Below are 13366 nucleotides of genomic sequence, written 5' to 3' on the forward strand. Positions count from 1 at the left end.
CAAAGCTCGGGGATAAATGTCGACCGGGGGTGTCGAGACGGTTCTCATCGATCGTTTCTATTTAATAAAATGACGAAGGCCGCAGGGCCGATCTGCTGGTTATCCATCGGCGAAAACAAAGATGGGGATTAAATTCGTGCTGGCAACGGCGAACGATAATGCATACGGTCGCTAAATGAACGCGACGGGTCCAAATGAATTTTGTAACGATCGCTTTGCGCTCTCGAGCGAACCGATTCTACATGCATAGGTGCGGCACCGCTGCCGGTCTGCGGCGAGCGCGATTCGGAGCATTGCTAGTCGCGAGTCGCGTCTAACTTCATCGATTGCATTTATTAGAATTAATGGGGGACACGGAGGGTCGCCGCAGCCTTAAAAGCTCCGTTTCGCTGAGCTTGCCGCTCGGACGTTCGTTTGTTTACCGGCCTTCCGCGTTGCATTTCCATAATCGTTTTATCGTTATTAGATCGCCGTTAAAACGAGAACGGAGGAGCCCGGAGATACTTCGCCAGCAGCGACAGGCAGACGAATCTTCGGGGAGAATCTTTGCTAAATGAAAATTGACAGTTTGGCGTGGCCGTGAAGGCGACGGTGCCGCTCGGCAGCGGTATAAAAGCCAGCATGAAAGAAGGGAGGATTGGTGTTAGAAGTGGGGCTCAACCGAAGATTATCAGGGCCGGGAAAAGTGCTTTAAATCTGCGCGCGCGTTGTCAGTGGCTTCGTGACCTTTATAAATAGTCCTTTGTACAAGTTACGCGGCATCGGGCTGTAAACTTGGGGTATTTTCTTAAAAAGGTAACCGAGACAATGCGTGACGTAAATGGAGGAACTTTGGTTGCCCTTCCAGTGAATGGTTTGGTACTTTTGGAAGCTACTATTAAGCTGTCACACTTTTGGTTAACCCGAAGCTATTTTCCTCCGTTAAAAAAAAACAAAAAAAAAAAAACAATTTAATATCACGGATCAGATTCAGCTTCTATGCCATGATCGCGACATCAGCTATGGGCTTCCGATACGCGTGAAACATGAGTTTCAGAAAGTTTGAGCGATACTTCTCAGCGACGTGCTCCGCTATTGATGGCTGATAAAATGCAATGTATATAAGAGCGCACGAATTACCGTAAAATCGTGTAATATCGCCTCAGATGCCGCATTTTTCCTGTGTTCAGCTTCGAAACGATTCAACGCTGACGATCTCTCCGAGTATCTCCTTGGACAACGCTTCCACCGCGAGTCTTCAGGCGCTGGTATCAATTTACTTGGATAGTCACGACCTCCCTTCGATCCGTGTCAGCTTTTTAAACGATAATTGCGAGACGCTACGTGGCCACCCACGTTGTTTGTCCTCTTTCCATCAAGTTTTTTGTTCGGACTGCGGTCCCACAACCGATCCGCGTCTCAACATTTCTTAGAATCTGCCTAGAAAATATTTGAACTTCTTCCGAACGTCCGACGAGTCTCCATCACTCAAGCGTCTCAATTAGCTTCTCTTCCTCGGCCCCGTTTGCTGTCGCCGTTGCGTTTTTATACCCCGCCGCCTCGGTGTACGTCCCCGATCGTTCTCTACGCGTTTCTCGCGTGCCCGTTAGCGTTGCGCGATTAATGGGCGATGCATCATGTTTGCGCTTCGACGGCTTCAACTGTTAATAACATTATCCGGCTGGTCCCGGCGATGCAGCTACCGTTCTTCCGCATTATTTATTCGCGATCCATTATGTTCGTACCGTGATACAGCCAGCAGCGGTGAGAGCTCTGCTGTCGGAGCCAAGCAACGAGTGTCCGCGTTACGGATCTGCTGCGACGAATGAACAACCAGTTGCAAACGTTGGCGGAGCGGCCCCGTATAGTTTCGCCGCACTGTTGCTCGGAGCTGCTCGCGTTCCGCGTCTTCTTTGAATCTCTCGAGACGGCCGAGTCGCAGAAAGTACGGAGACGAATGGAGCGTGCAACGGTGACTGTTTTCTTTTATTTTTTTTACGGAGAAATTCGAGGTGTCTTTGGTGGCAGTCGACGTAGAAGGTGTTGCGTCGGTACAACCGCGTCGCGTGCTGGCGGTCCGCGCACTGTCCGCACCGTGGGTTTCTGCGAGCCTCGTCTTCTACAGGAGTTCTCGCGACAAGCTGTCCGGGTAATGCGCAGACGCTCGTTGCTCTTGCATTTTCGCTAGACCGGAGGCCTCCCGCCGACTCCGTTCACCAAACTACGATCTACCCTTTGATTCCTGCCTAATATTCGCGCGATCCGACCCCGTCCTGATAAGGCGCTCCCACCTTTATCCCGCGAAGGGACGATTGCCAGGGCAGGACGAAAGTTTCAACAAAGCCCCGACGGAAGCGCGCACGGCTTATCGGCGTCGAAAGATCGCAGCGATGTAGATGGAGAGGAAGCGGGGTCAGAAGAAGTGTCGAGGCGTTCTTGGCAAACTGGATTTTTTGCTCCCTTCTACTGAACGCTTTCTAACTTCCCCGCTACTTACAGTTAGGGGAGGAGAGTCGCTCTAGAGCACTCCGAGGGAATACTTGGATTGGCACGGTCCCCGGTCACCTTGAAAGCTTCTTCTTCCGTAATCTTATAACGGGCAAGTTGGACTCAGCTTTCCGCGCTCGCCCCGCGCGAAACTGACCTACGAACGGGTTCGCCGGGTTTCAAAGGGCCGGGGACTCGCTGATAAATCGGATAGCGGTTTGCGAGTGAAACTCGCGGTCCCCGTTCCAAAGGGCAGTCTTTCCTTTGCGCGCGGAACCGCGGTCTTCTTCGTTGGCGAGTCCGTGTGAGAATCGCTGCGCGGATAAACCGGCGAGGACGCAGAGCTGTTGGGAATATCTGCTCGATGGTGTTTTTAGATATTGCGTCGATCTGTATTTATATGTAAATGAACGAGCGCGTCAGTGGGCTTCGGTGGAAAGTAGATCGAATAAATTACGTTATTCAGCGCAGCGAACGCAATTTCCGCGTGTCTTCCTCCTCACGCAGCTCGCGAATATGCGACGGTGCTGGGTTGTCCGTGCACGTAAGCATATTATCAGTCGGCTGCTGTTCCCTAATGACATTACCGAATTTCAATTGGCTGGCCATTTTACGGCCGAGCTAAAATACAATAATTTGGCCGACGATCGAGCGACGCGACGCGCCACCGTCTGAATTTCAACTGGCAATTTCATTCCCTCCCCCGATCATCGCGCCGCGTTCAACATGTTCCTCCTGTCTTCTCGATTTGCGGAGATAAACAAGCTGAAAAGGTGATACACTACGAGAACATTTCATCCCCACTGGAATATTCGCCTGCTCTGTCCCGCTTCACCTAGCGTTCTATAAAACTCGAGGTTCAACTTGCCTGTCGTTTGATGAGCGAATTGTATTTCGCAAGGAGGTTTCTACAGTGGATTCTACAGTGGTAATCCGTGCTCACTCTTGTCGGATTTCGCTAATGCACATCGTCCAATATATTGATCTCTTCTATTGATCGGCGAGCTTCTCGCGAACCTGGTCCCATTTCCTCGCGAATAATTCAATGCATTCATCTAGGGTCGGTTGCGATTCGCTCCTTAAGTTGGGATCGATCCGTTATGGTCTCGTTTTATCTCGACTCGTCCAGTCTCGTCTCATCAGCAGGGTAGTTTTCGAGGCGATGAGCAATCGATCCAGATAATGCCACCGTTTCCTTATCGCCGGTGATGCGAAACGATTGCTTTGAATTCTCAGGTGGATACCGGGAATACAGGGCAGGTTGCCGGGGACGGCCGAGAGTGGTCTTTGTGCTCGAGAACGACCACGAACTTGCAGTAGTTCCAATTTGCTTTGTCAGTTTGTACACGTCACCTGTCCACGAGAGGGACGCCCGATCCACCCCGTTATTAGATTACGAAGATACCTATTAGCAGGGACAGCTAAGCATGTGGGATGCCGCTTTCTGGATTCTGGTTCCAAGTGCTTGAAGAGTAGGAAATGGCGTCACTGTGGCTCGAGGGGTGTAAAGCCTAAGTGGGGAGGGTGCGAAATTAGTTAAATTCTCGCAAAGCTTCTTATTTACCGTTTGGGACAGCACAAGGGAGGCTGGCTTCGACAATTTGTAGGCAAGAGCGATGCGAAGGGAATATAGGCATCGTTTTTCTTCGCCACGGTGCAGGACGCGCGTTGCACGCTCCCACGATTAGCCGAATCAATTTAGAAGTCCTTTACCACTCTGCATGTTTCCCCCGATGTCCCATTTTAATCTAATTTATTTTCAGCCACGATAAAATGCCGTATGACGGATAATTATTGTCCACAATTTTCGATAGAATTCTGTAATAAACTACGCTCAAATCACCACCCTGTGGTTACAAATCTTACTCCTCCTTTCATCCTCTCTTTTCACCCACTAACGAAACTCGAATAGCCCCTGACGACATACGTCCGTCGTGGTATCAATCAGAAAGACAGCTGCAGGACCACTAACAGTAGAAAAGCACAAGACCTTATTTAGCAACATCTAATTTTTTCACTCATTTTAATACTGTGTACCTACTTCTTAGTTGCCACGGAGAGACACCATTATTAAAATTCCATGCTTTCGTTACAAGATCAACCAATTTTCATGGGAGATTCAGGAAGCTCTGGTAGGAATAATAAAATGCACAGGAATTTCTTGGTAAGAAAAGAGGCAACTTTTTTGAATTTTTTAAATGTCGTTTATTAGACCACGCTGCGATATATCTATAAGAATAAAGGTAAGTAATGTTTTGCCCATTCCTTAAAAAATGTTTATAAACTCGTGGATCCAAAGGGATTTCTAAGCCAGCTCCTCTATTCCCTTAGTGTCAACTGCGGGGATTCGATGGACGTTGGTCTGGATTCTTTACAGCTTACCGCGCGCGTACGGGGACACCGGGTTCGTCGTTAGGTAGTATTTGTTTTTGACATTGTACTTCGGCGCGACTCCTCCCATAAGAGAGGTGGGACTTTTGCACAGGCCCAGGAGGAATAATTTATAGCTGTTGCACCGCGCTGACCAGAAGCCAACTTTGGTGTTGATGGATTCCGCGTAGTACAAACAGGAACGGAGATGCGAGCACGCGCCGCCTGGGTCGATTATGCAACCGACTTGCTTCTCCCCACCGTTGGGATAATAATCAACGTGACCGAGAGGATTGAGGAATCCTAGCCCACCACCGTTCGTGTGGATAACCTCCACGTATTTCGCGTCTTCGTAAGACACCCTCCGGCCTGGGGGCTTGCTGGAAAACAGGGGGAGAGCTGGATCCAGAGCTGCAATAAGAACACACGGTCAAAAGAAGTCGAAATATGTTGAAAAGATGCTTTTGGGCATTTTCGATGGACGGTCCGTTGAGATTTCATCGCGGGAAGAGGCGTCCACTTACCGACGATGTAGTCCACTTCGTTCTTCACATGGTAGCCCGAGAGTCCAGCAACGTGAGCACCAAGGGAATGACCAATTATGGTGAGGTCAGACAGACTCATTCCTTTAGTTTCAAGGAACTCGATCATCTTGGAAACATATTGGCCGACCATTAGGACACGACTGCTGGCCGCAGGGTAAGGTAAGTGTGCTATCACGCGCCAATTCACTACGATGACATTGTAATTTCCGCGTTCGAGGTAGGCTGCAAGAAACAGGAACATTTAACGGACGAGTGAGAAAGTAAACGAGTGTTGCGAGAGAAGGGAAAAGAAATTCTCTTTAACCCTTCAACGAACAACCCCTGAAACGAACACCTGACCGTGAGGGCCCGGGCCCTCGGAACGAAAACCTCCACTGTTTTCCCAGGCTGTATAGGAAATAGGGCTTTAAGGTCCGTACGCGATACTGAGGTGATCGTTGAGGGGTTAAATGATCGAATATAACTCCTTTGTGACTCTTGTTACTAAACTAAGCAGCTTTAGGAGGAAATTCTCGTTAGCCTTTATAAACGCCGAAGACTTCAGTCGAGTTTCTAAGTTCTGAGAAAAATTTTCGTGCAATTTTATCCCACGTACCATCGCGGACAGTTGTGCAAGCTGTGCTCTTGTAAGAATTCTTCCATCCGTGGGTGATGAATATCGTTCGCTTATTAGGATTGAAATCGCTCTGACTCAAAACTGGGCCATCGTTCGGCAGTAACTCTGTAGGCTTGTTCACGTCGCTCTTCTTTGTGTACAAATAGAAACGGACAAGGTTCGGTAGCTTTGCCATAGTCTCCTCCTCAGTTTCCAGGTACTCTTCGTCCAGGTTTACATGCACGGGTTTACCGTCGTCGTCGAATACGTACAGTACCGTGGAATTTACGGCCTGGAGTGCTCCAGGCTCGTCAATGGTTTCGCCATCTTCATTTGGGTCCGGGAACGAGGTAGCTGTAAACGATATTCAAAAAATGAAATCAATCACTGAATCTAGTTTCTAATCGTGACGAACTTCTTTCTGTTACACTCCCGCGATTCATATTTACGAAGAAGACGTATTTTCACTAAGGAAATGTCTACTCAGTTGCAATTATTAGCCCGAACTGTGTATTTCGATTCTAAATTCCGCTTGAGACACTTGTTCTTGTTTTTAGAAAAGCTCTCGACATTCACAAACGAAAGTGACATCACGACTCTATGTTCGTGATGCACAGGTAACAATTTAGGAAATATGAAAGTCGAATGCACGCGGTGTTCTTAAATTACAAGGTGAGATATTCGTGGCTAAAAGTCGCAACGTATACCAGTAACACTGCAGACGACGAGGAAGAGAATCAGGAACTCCGTCTTCATGTTTGACTCGCTTGTTACTGTCGATGTCGGTTGGGGGCTTGCTTATAAAGAAACCGACGGACCGGGTTAATTGATATACGGTAAGTCTATGACATTTGCCCCACCTAAAATAAAATGTATATTAAAATGGATGTCCCACCCCTGGCGCAGACTAGTCCTTCCACTTCCTAGTCCCGCGACAGACCGACTTCGTCAGGGCCAAGTGAAAGTCGCTCCAACGCAGTCTTCCAAAAGTGAATTTTTATGCATAAAATTCCGCATCTCAGTGAATTCGCAGATGATTTTAATATTTATTCCCTGATTTGGCGGGCACTAAATTAGTTAAAATGTCAAATGTCTGAACTGCAGACAAAATGTGATGCTTTCAATCTTTCTTTTCTGACAAAGTCTGGAACCACTGTGCAGCGATGCCGTAAATTTCGCTGGGCCGTGGTCCCCGCCGCACAGTGTGACAACCTGCGAGTTTTTGTGTAAAAATCGTAGAACTTAGTGGGTAGTGGTGCATATTGTTTATTAATTGCCAAGCAAGTAGCCCGGCGCATTAAGGGGTTATACCTAGTCTGGCGGCCGAGAAGAGGCGAATTTTTGTGATTTTTTTTTGAAGAAGCGGGAGCGTATATTTTTACAAAACTTTTAACGCTTAAAAGAGCAAGATTTAAGGAATATTTGGTAATTTTTTCGTGGAAAAATATTTATGTTTATAATAAAGTAACAACCGACATCCAAGAAGCATTTTTAAAAATTTGGTTTTGCGGCGAGCACTGCCATTCGGAACCAGATTATCTAAAATCAAAAAACAAAAAAGATTTCGTTAGTATATTAATGTATCCTCAGGTTGACGGAGAGAATTTTCCGAAATTTTAAATTAAAACAATATGGCGGCTATTTAAAGTTGAAATCCTAATTTTTCCGTGCAAAATCATTTTAAATAGCCGCCATTTTGTTTTAAATTAATATTTCGGAAAATTCTTTCCGTCAACCTGAGAATACATTAATATACTAACGAAATCTTTTTTGTTTTTTGATTATAATAAAACCAAATTTTTAAAAATGCTTCTTGGATGTGGGTTGTTACTTTATTATAAACTTAAATATTTTTCTACGAAAAAATTACCAAATGCTCTTTAAATGTTGCTCTTTTAAGCGCAAAAAGTTTTGTAAAAATATACGCTACCGCTTCTTCAAAAAAAATTCACAAACATTGCAGCCTAAGTAGTTGTGTGTTTGGCCGTTGAGCTGTCATGAAACACATTTGTGAGTTTGGCCTTTGAACTGTTGTGCGACACAGTACTGCGTTTGTTTGCTGATTGCACGTGTGCCTGTGCATAGGGTCAGGAATGACCGGGTGGATTAGTCCTCTTAATTTTAAAGGTGGCTATTGTGAATGAATGCTTCCCGAGAGCGTGAAGCAAGTCGGACGGGCCGTGTCAGCGTCACCGTATTTAGGGATGGAGTCAAGGGTGGATGGCCCCACGCTGTTCTGCCTTCCAGGATTTTATGACAGGGTCTTAGCCTGTGTGCGGTCCTGATAGAGTATGCCTCTTGGTAAGAGGACTGTGATGAACCACGCTAACCCCAGAACTGTCTTGAAGCGAGTTTCTTAATATTCTTTACCACCCTACCGGGTGGTTTTCTAACATATCTTTTCTCCGTTATTTGTAATTTAGATAAAGATTTTGCTGAACTCTGGTTCAAGCATCTATAAGTATTGGGTTCCAAGCAATTCGTGCTCTAGGAACACACGGCGCCCTATGTTTCTTTGATTCCCTTTACCTGCACTTCACCGTCTTCGATCTCGTGCTTTTGAAACTCTACTTCCGAGTATCCACGCGAGCTTGATTCCTTATCCGTTAGAACGGACACCCGAGGGATCAAGCGTGTACTAAGGAGTGATCAGACAGTTGCAGGCTTGTTAATAACCTTTGACGGCAGTGAATGAATTACGCGACCAAGAAATGGGTAATCCTCTCAACGAGTTGGGACCTGAAGAAATTGTGCAGAGCGTCACGAGGCAGTGTGCAGCAGTGGCTTCGAGTCCTCGGCGGGCGAAATTAAATATCGTTTCTGCCTAATGCGAAAAATACATCTCGGCGACGAAACGTTGTTACGAAGAGGGAATGCTCCGCGCTCAATTAAGTCCCTTTCCATCGTAAATCTCGTTTACTCGCCGAGGCAATTCCCGTCGGACTCATTTGCGAAGATCGCGCCGAAGCAACATTCCGGAAAGAGAATCTCGACCCGACTCTTGGCGTCCGTAGTCCAGCAGCTCCGCTGACCGTGGATCCAGCGAGATGAAAGGCGCTCGTCACCGGATATATTCCACCCTTTGGGAAGTCTTTGATCCACCTATCCATAAAAGATACGCGAGATCGAAGACACCGGAGAACCTTGTTACGACCCCGAGACCTGCGCTTCCAGATTTCACGATCCAATCTGAGTTATAGACGTTCCACGTGCAAGCCTCTTCGCGCGGCGACTAATCAAAGTAGGCCCGATTTTCCAATTTTCCACACTCGTAATCTGCAAGCTTCGATCATAAAGAGCACAATGGTGTTTCCACCTGTACCTTGTGCCCCGAACATGTACCTCGGGAATGAATTGTTTCAACGGAGCAGGGACGGAAAATTTCACGAAGTAGAATAGGTAAGCGCCTGGACAGACTGTCGAGACGTGTATCTCGCGGCCGCCCGGGTAATTCGCTCGATCGGCCCACTTGCTCTGTAAACACGGTGGTTTCACGCGGTTCCCTCCTTGTTTCTTCCCGGGTCCAAGCTTCTCCGAAACTACGTGTATCCTCCGTCAAAATCACCGCCGAATCCCCTTCGCATAAAACCTGTCTTGGCAACGATATAAAATTACTCTGTCTCTCCTTCTTCGTTGATCCTCCACCCTTCCCCCGGCGGTCTATTAATCGGCGACAACTTTCGAACCGCCCGGTATAGTTACGGATCGGCAGGGAATGGATAATTCCCAGAGCTGGAAACTCGGAATTGTGTCGTGTATTCCGGACGAAACATCTTGCTCGTATCTCGCCTGGCCAATAGAATAACTCGATCGAGTGGAAATGGAAAAACGTCCCCTCGCTGTCCGCTTGAATCGAGCGTGTGGAAGGAGCAGGCGATTCATACACCTAATAGGGAAGGAACGTCGAAGAGCACTCGGGATAGAAAGGGGAATAATAAATAGCAATCAATTTTTCAACACTTCGCTTCCGCTACGAGGGAATCTTCTCGAGCGCGATCCTGGCACTTGTTGGTCGCGCCCCTTGTTCCTGGTTTCAGCGGAAAATACCGAGGTAATTTATTGCTTATCAAGCGTGACGTGAATTAGAGCATGCTAGATGCAGATAGCGGCAGACGGCGGCGCATGCATTGCTCGCACCTAATACTGAAACGGTATTGTAGCGGCAACAATACCGTCCCCGGAACAACCTAAGGATTCCTGATAACGTACCACCACCCACGGAAAATACATTTATTCATTGTTGCCGGCAGATAAGTCCTTGGCGACAAGGGCCGCTTCATGGAAGATCTTACTACTTTGCCGGTCCTTTCACCCTTCGCCCTGTCCTCCGAGACAAATAAAATCATCTCCATCGAATCATCGCTGTTTACTCGTCGATCGCCACTTATTCCAACAACCTTGTTTCCAAATTAGTCTCGCCAGCATTTCAAGCTGCGATCCGTTGCTCCACGCGAGCCGAATACGTGGTTTTCAGCGGGCTCGATCGATCTTGGGCGCCCGTATTCGGTCAACAAAGAACCCCGCGAATAACTGAAGGGAAAAAGGTACGAAAAAAGTATTACACGAGAAGAGTGGACGGCCGGGAAAACAAGCAAGTCGGACGCATTTAATTACACCCCCCTCGCCTGCGTCGCAGCGCCGCGGGAGTAAATTGAAAAATTTACGTAATACCAGAGCAGTTCGGAGTGGCCGATGCGAAGGAGAATTGAATTTCGGACAAGGGGGCTCGGAACGGTTGACGTTTTTATTCCCGAGCCGCGCGGAACTTCGCAGCTTTCCCCCCTGACCTACCGAACGCCAAGACCGACGCGACTGAAAGGGAAAAAAATAGGTGAAGAACAGAACGAAGGGCGAGACTGGATGAGGGTGTTACCGCGCGGCCAGCGCGAGATCATAAAAGAAAGGGAAAGAGAATGAAAGTTGGCTGGGTATCCAAGAAAGAAAGAACGGACAGGGACACTCGAGCTTTGGCTGACGTCGCTTTACGTGCCGACATAATGGCCCTTGTCTTCGCCGCGGTTCCGAGTTCTATTCAGGCTCCAGGCGGCTCACCGCTAACCACGGTGCAACAGTGACGCGATTCTTAAATCTACTTAGCGAGCCCAGTTTCTCTCCCGCCTCCTCCTTCCGTTTCGCGCCTTCCGCCACCGACGCCCATTGTGCTGGTGCATTCTACTTGTCGCACGGTGCGTGCCACTGCGATTGAACGCAATTCCTCGCGGCACCCCGGTCCGTAATCAAACTCGCCGTTGCTCGATACACACCGATCGGGTGATGAAGGCGAAGGAAGATTAATGACGGGGAACAACCGGTGTTCAAGTATTCCCGGCTGGATCGCTTTTGTTCCCGTAACTACCCCCGTTTGTGCTCGGTAAACCGTTTCGCTAGACAGTTCGCGAATAAACAGGGGCGAATCGCGTTACGCTTACGACAAGCACGACGCAGATCTGAAACTACAATGCCCAGCAACTATATCAGCGTCGCGGAGGATTATTGAATTTGATCGCGCGCTAATTGTTTGACGCCGGGGAAGGGCGAATTTGCGGGACGTCGGCGTAGATTAGGACGCCTCTACATCCACCCCGACGCAATCCGCGAGGCTTAAATTCCTTCGAAATTGGGCTCCGTTCGAGGAGCGGAACCGGTAGATAAATAGACCAGCGCGAAGAGGCGAATCGATAATCTGTGTTTCGTAGGATTTCCAATCAGGCCGTCGTTCATGAACTGTTTTTGTTCCAGCTTCATTAGGACACCCTTGTGACGTTCATTCATCGTTTGATCCGCTTAGGCGCGCGCGGCAAGAGCCCATGGATGCGCGCACCAGCGTCACGGCAATCCGATCACAAGAATTCACCTGCTCGTTCCTAGTTCTCCACCCCATTCCCATTCTGCGCTGCTCGCGTCGGCTCGCGATACAAATTGAATCTGTTCCTCGTTCGTTCGCCATTCCCTTCGTAACGAGATCCTTGGATCACCGGCGAGTCCGCGTGCTCGCTCCTTCAACGGAACGCTATCGCCCGTACTTCTTTATTTCAGCCGGCGAATCGAGCGGGCGTGAAAAATTCAGCCGCCAGCGATCGGCCCGATCTCCTCGCGCGCGTAACAAGCCTGTGGATGCTCGTAGCTGTATACGGCCGAGGAACTCGATAAATAGAAGCTCTCACATAGAAGCTGCTGCCGCTGCTGTTATACTCGCGGCCGTGGATTATTTACGAGGAGGATGAGATCCGAAGCCAGCAGCGTTCCACCGGAACGATCCTGGACGAGAAGTTGCCTTCCATTATTCAGCAACGGTGACCCTGTCCCTCCGAAACGAAGGAGTTCACCGGCGATAGATCGCCTATATCACGTATTTCGACAAGCATTTATCATGCGAATGCAACAATCGGATCTGTATCAAAGAGCGATTTACGCGGTCGGATAACAGTGGATCCGTTTCTCAAGATTACCGTCGCTTCAAATAGAATTCGCGAAAGACGAAAGATTGGAGGAGGAACTTATTCGCGGATACGCAGGCTAATAGAATTTCGGGATACTAATTCAATCCCCCCCCCCGCGATTATCGCATCGCCGAGGGTAAAAGCTATTCCGTGTCCCCGCGACTGGAAAACACAAATATTTATAAAAGCAATATGTTAAATAATCCAGTGACCTTACTGTCGATAAAAGTACAAATTTAATGACGACTCCAGCTCTAATCTATACCTCGAAATTATTTAATATTATGTAAATGATCGCAGTAAAGTGCGGTGCTTCCACCTCTCGCTGGTCGTATCAAGCGCCTGCTGCGTTCCCAGTAGTAAAAGTCAATATGATCAGAACGCAGAGGAGGTGTAGGATGCGTAGACTTCACATCTTGCGGGAGCTTCTGATTGTAAGTTCGTTGCATTTCCGTGTTTAGCCAAAAATCGCATTTGCGTTGTATCGTAGCAATTATCGCCACGTTTAGTTTCAATTCTAACCGCTAGTAGGGTTGCAATGGAATTCCACTCTGAATCGATAATGCTGCATGCGACACGGAAGTGTAAGGGTCTGTTGAGTCTATTCTGTACCTCGACCGTGATGGGACGCGAGTAGATCGAGCGCGTCCTCGGTCGGACAGTTATCGAGTGCATTGCCGTGCGACGTAAAGTTATATCGTTTCGCTGTGTTTTCGACGGTATAGACAGAAGGGTGGGTTCCAATTGTATTAAAGCATCGGGAAGCCCTTGCTCGTAGAAGCAGCGTTTGTCGAACGGTTTTCTAAATAATCTTTGTCGAATTGAAGTCTCCCTCGTTAATGCGATTCCCGTAGCTACCATCCCCCTCGACTACGCGAATGCTAAAGTCGTTATTACGCAATCAGAGCAGCGAAGGTATCTAGGACATTGGAGTGGAAGGGCTTAACGAT

At 48.1% G+C, this 13366-nt stretch overlaps 2 protein-coding genes across 5 annotated transcripts in view; both read right to left on the minus strand.

Moving 5' to 3' along the window:
- Gaba-b-r3 (gamma-aminobutyric acid type B receptor subunit 3) overlaps positions 1–1683 on the minus strand; it is a 40399-nt gene extending 38716 nt beyond the window's left edge. For all 4 annotated transcript variants that reach the window (XM_076817198.1, XM_076817197.1, XM_076817195.1 and 1 more), the window contains exon 1: positions 1120–1683. The gene's annotated coding sequence lies outside the window, so the exon portion shown is untranslated. The remainder of the gene's footprint in view (positions 1–1119) is intronic.
- Positions 1684–4737: 3054 nt separating this feature from the next.
- LOC143371761 (pancreatic triacylglycerol lipase-like) lies at positions 4738–6107 on the minus strand. Its single transcript, XM_076817347.1, has 3 exons — positions 5977–6107; positions 5361–5603; positions 4738–5247 (listed from the first exon to the last, which is right to left on the minus strand). Exons 2-3 carry the CDS (start codon positions 5509–5511, stop codon positions 4838–4840), a joined length of 561 nt encoding a protein of 186 aa, XP_076673462.1. The 5' UTR covers positions 5512–5603; positions 5977–6107; the 3' UTR covers positions 4738–4837.
- Positions 6108–13366: the final 7259 nt, after the last annotated feature.

Source organism: Andrena cerasifolii, chromosome 7, assembly GCF_050908995.1.
Source record: "Andrena cerasifolii isolate SP2316 chromosome 7, iyAndCera1_principal, whole genome shotgun sequence".
NCBI lineage: Eukaryota > Metazoa > Arthropoda > Insecta > Hymenoptera > Andrenidae > Andrena > Andrena cerasifolii.

Excerpts from the sequence above, each read along its gene's own strand:
- LOC143371761 (XM_076817347.1), bottom strand. The coding sequence starts at position 5,511 with ATGGTCGGCCAATATGTTTCCAAGATGATCGAGTTCCTTGAAACTAAA. Across the intron at positions 5,248-5,360 it reads CGAAGTGGACTACATCGTCG|CTCTGGATCCAGCTCTCCCC; the intron begins GTAAGTGGACGC and ends TTCTTATTGCAG.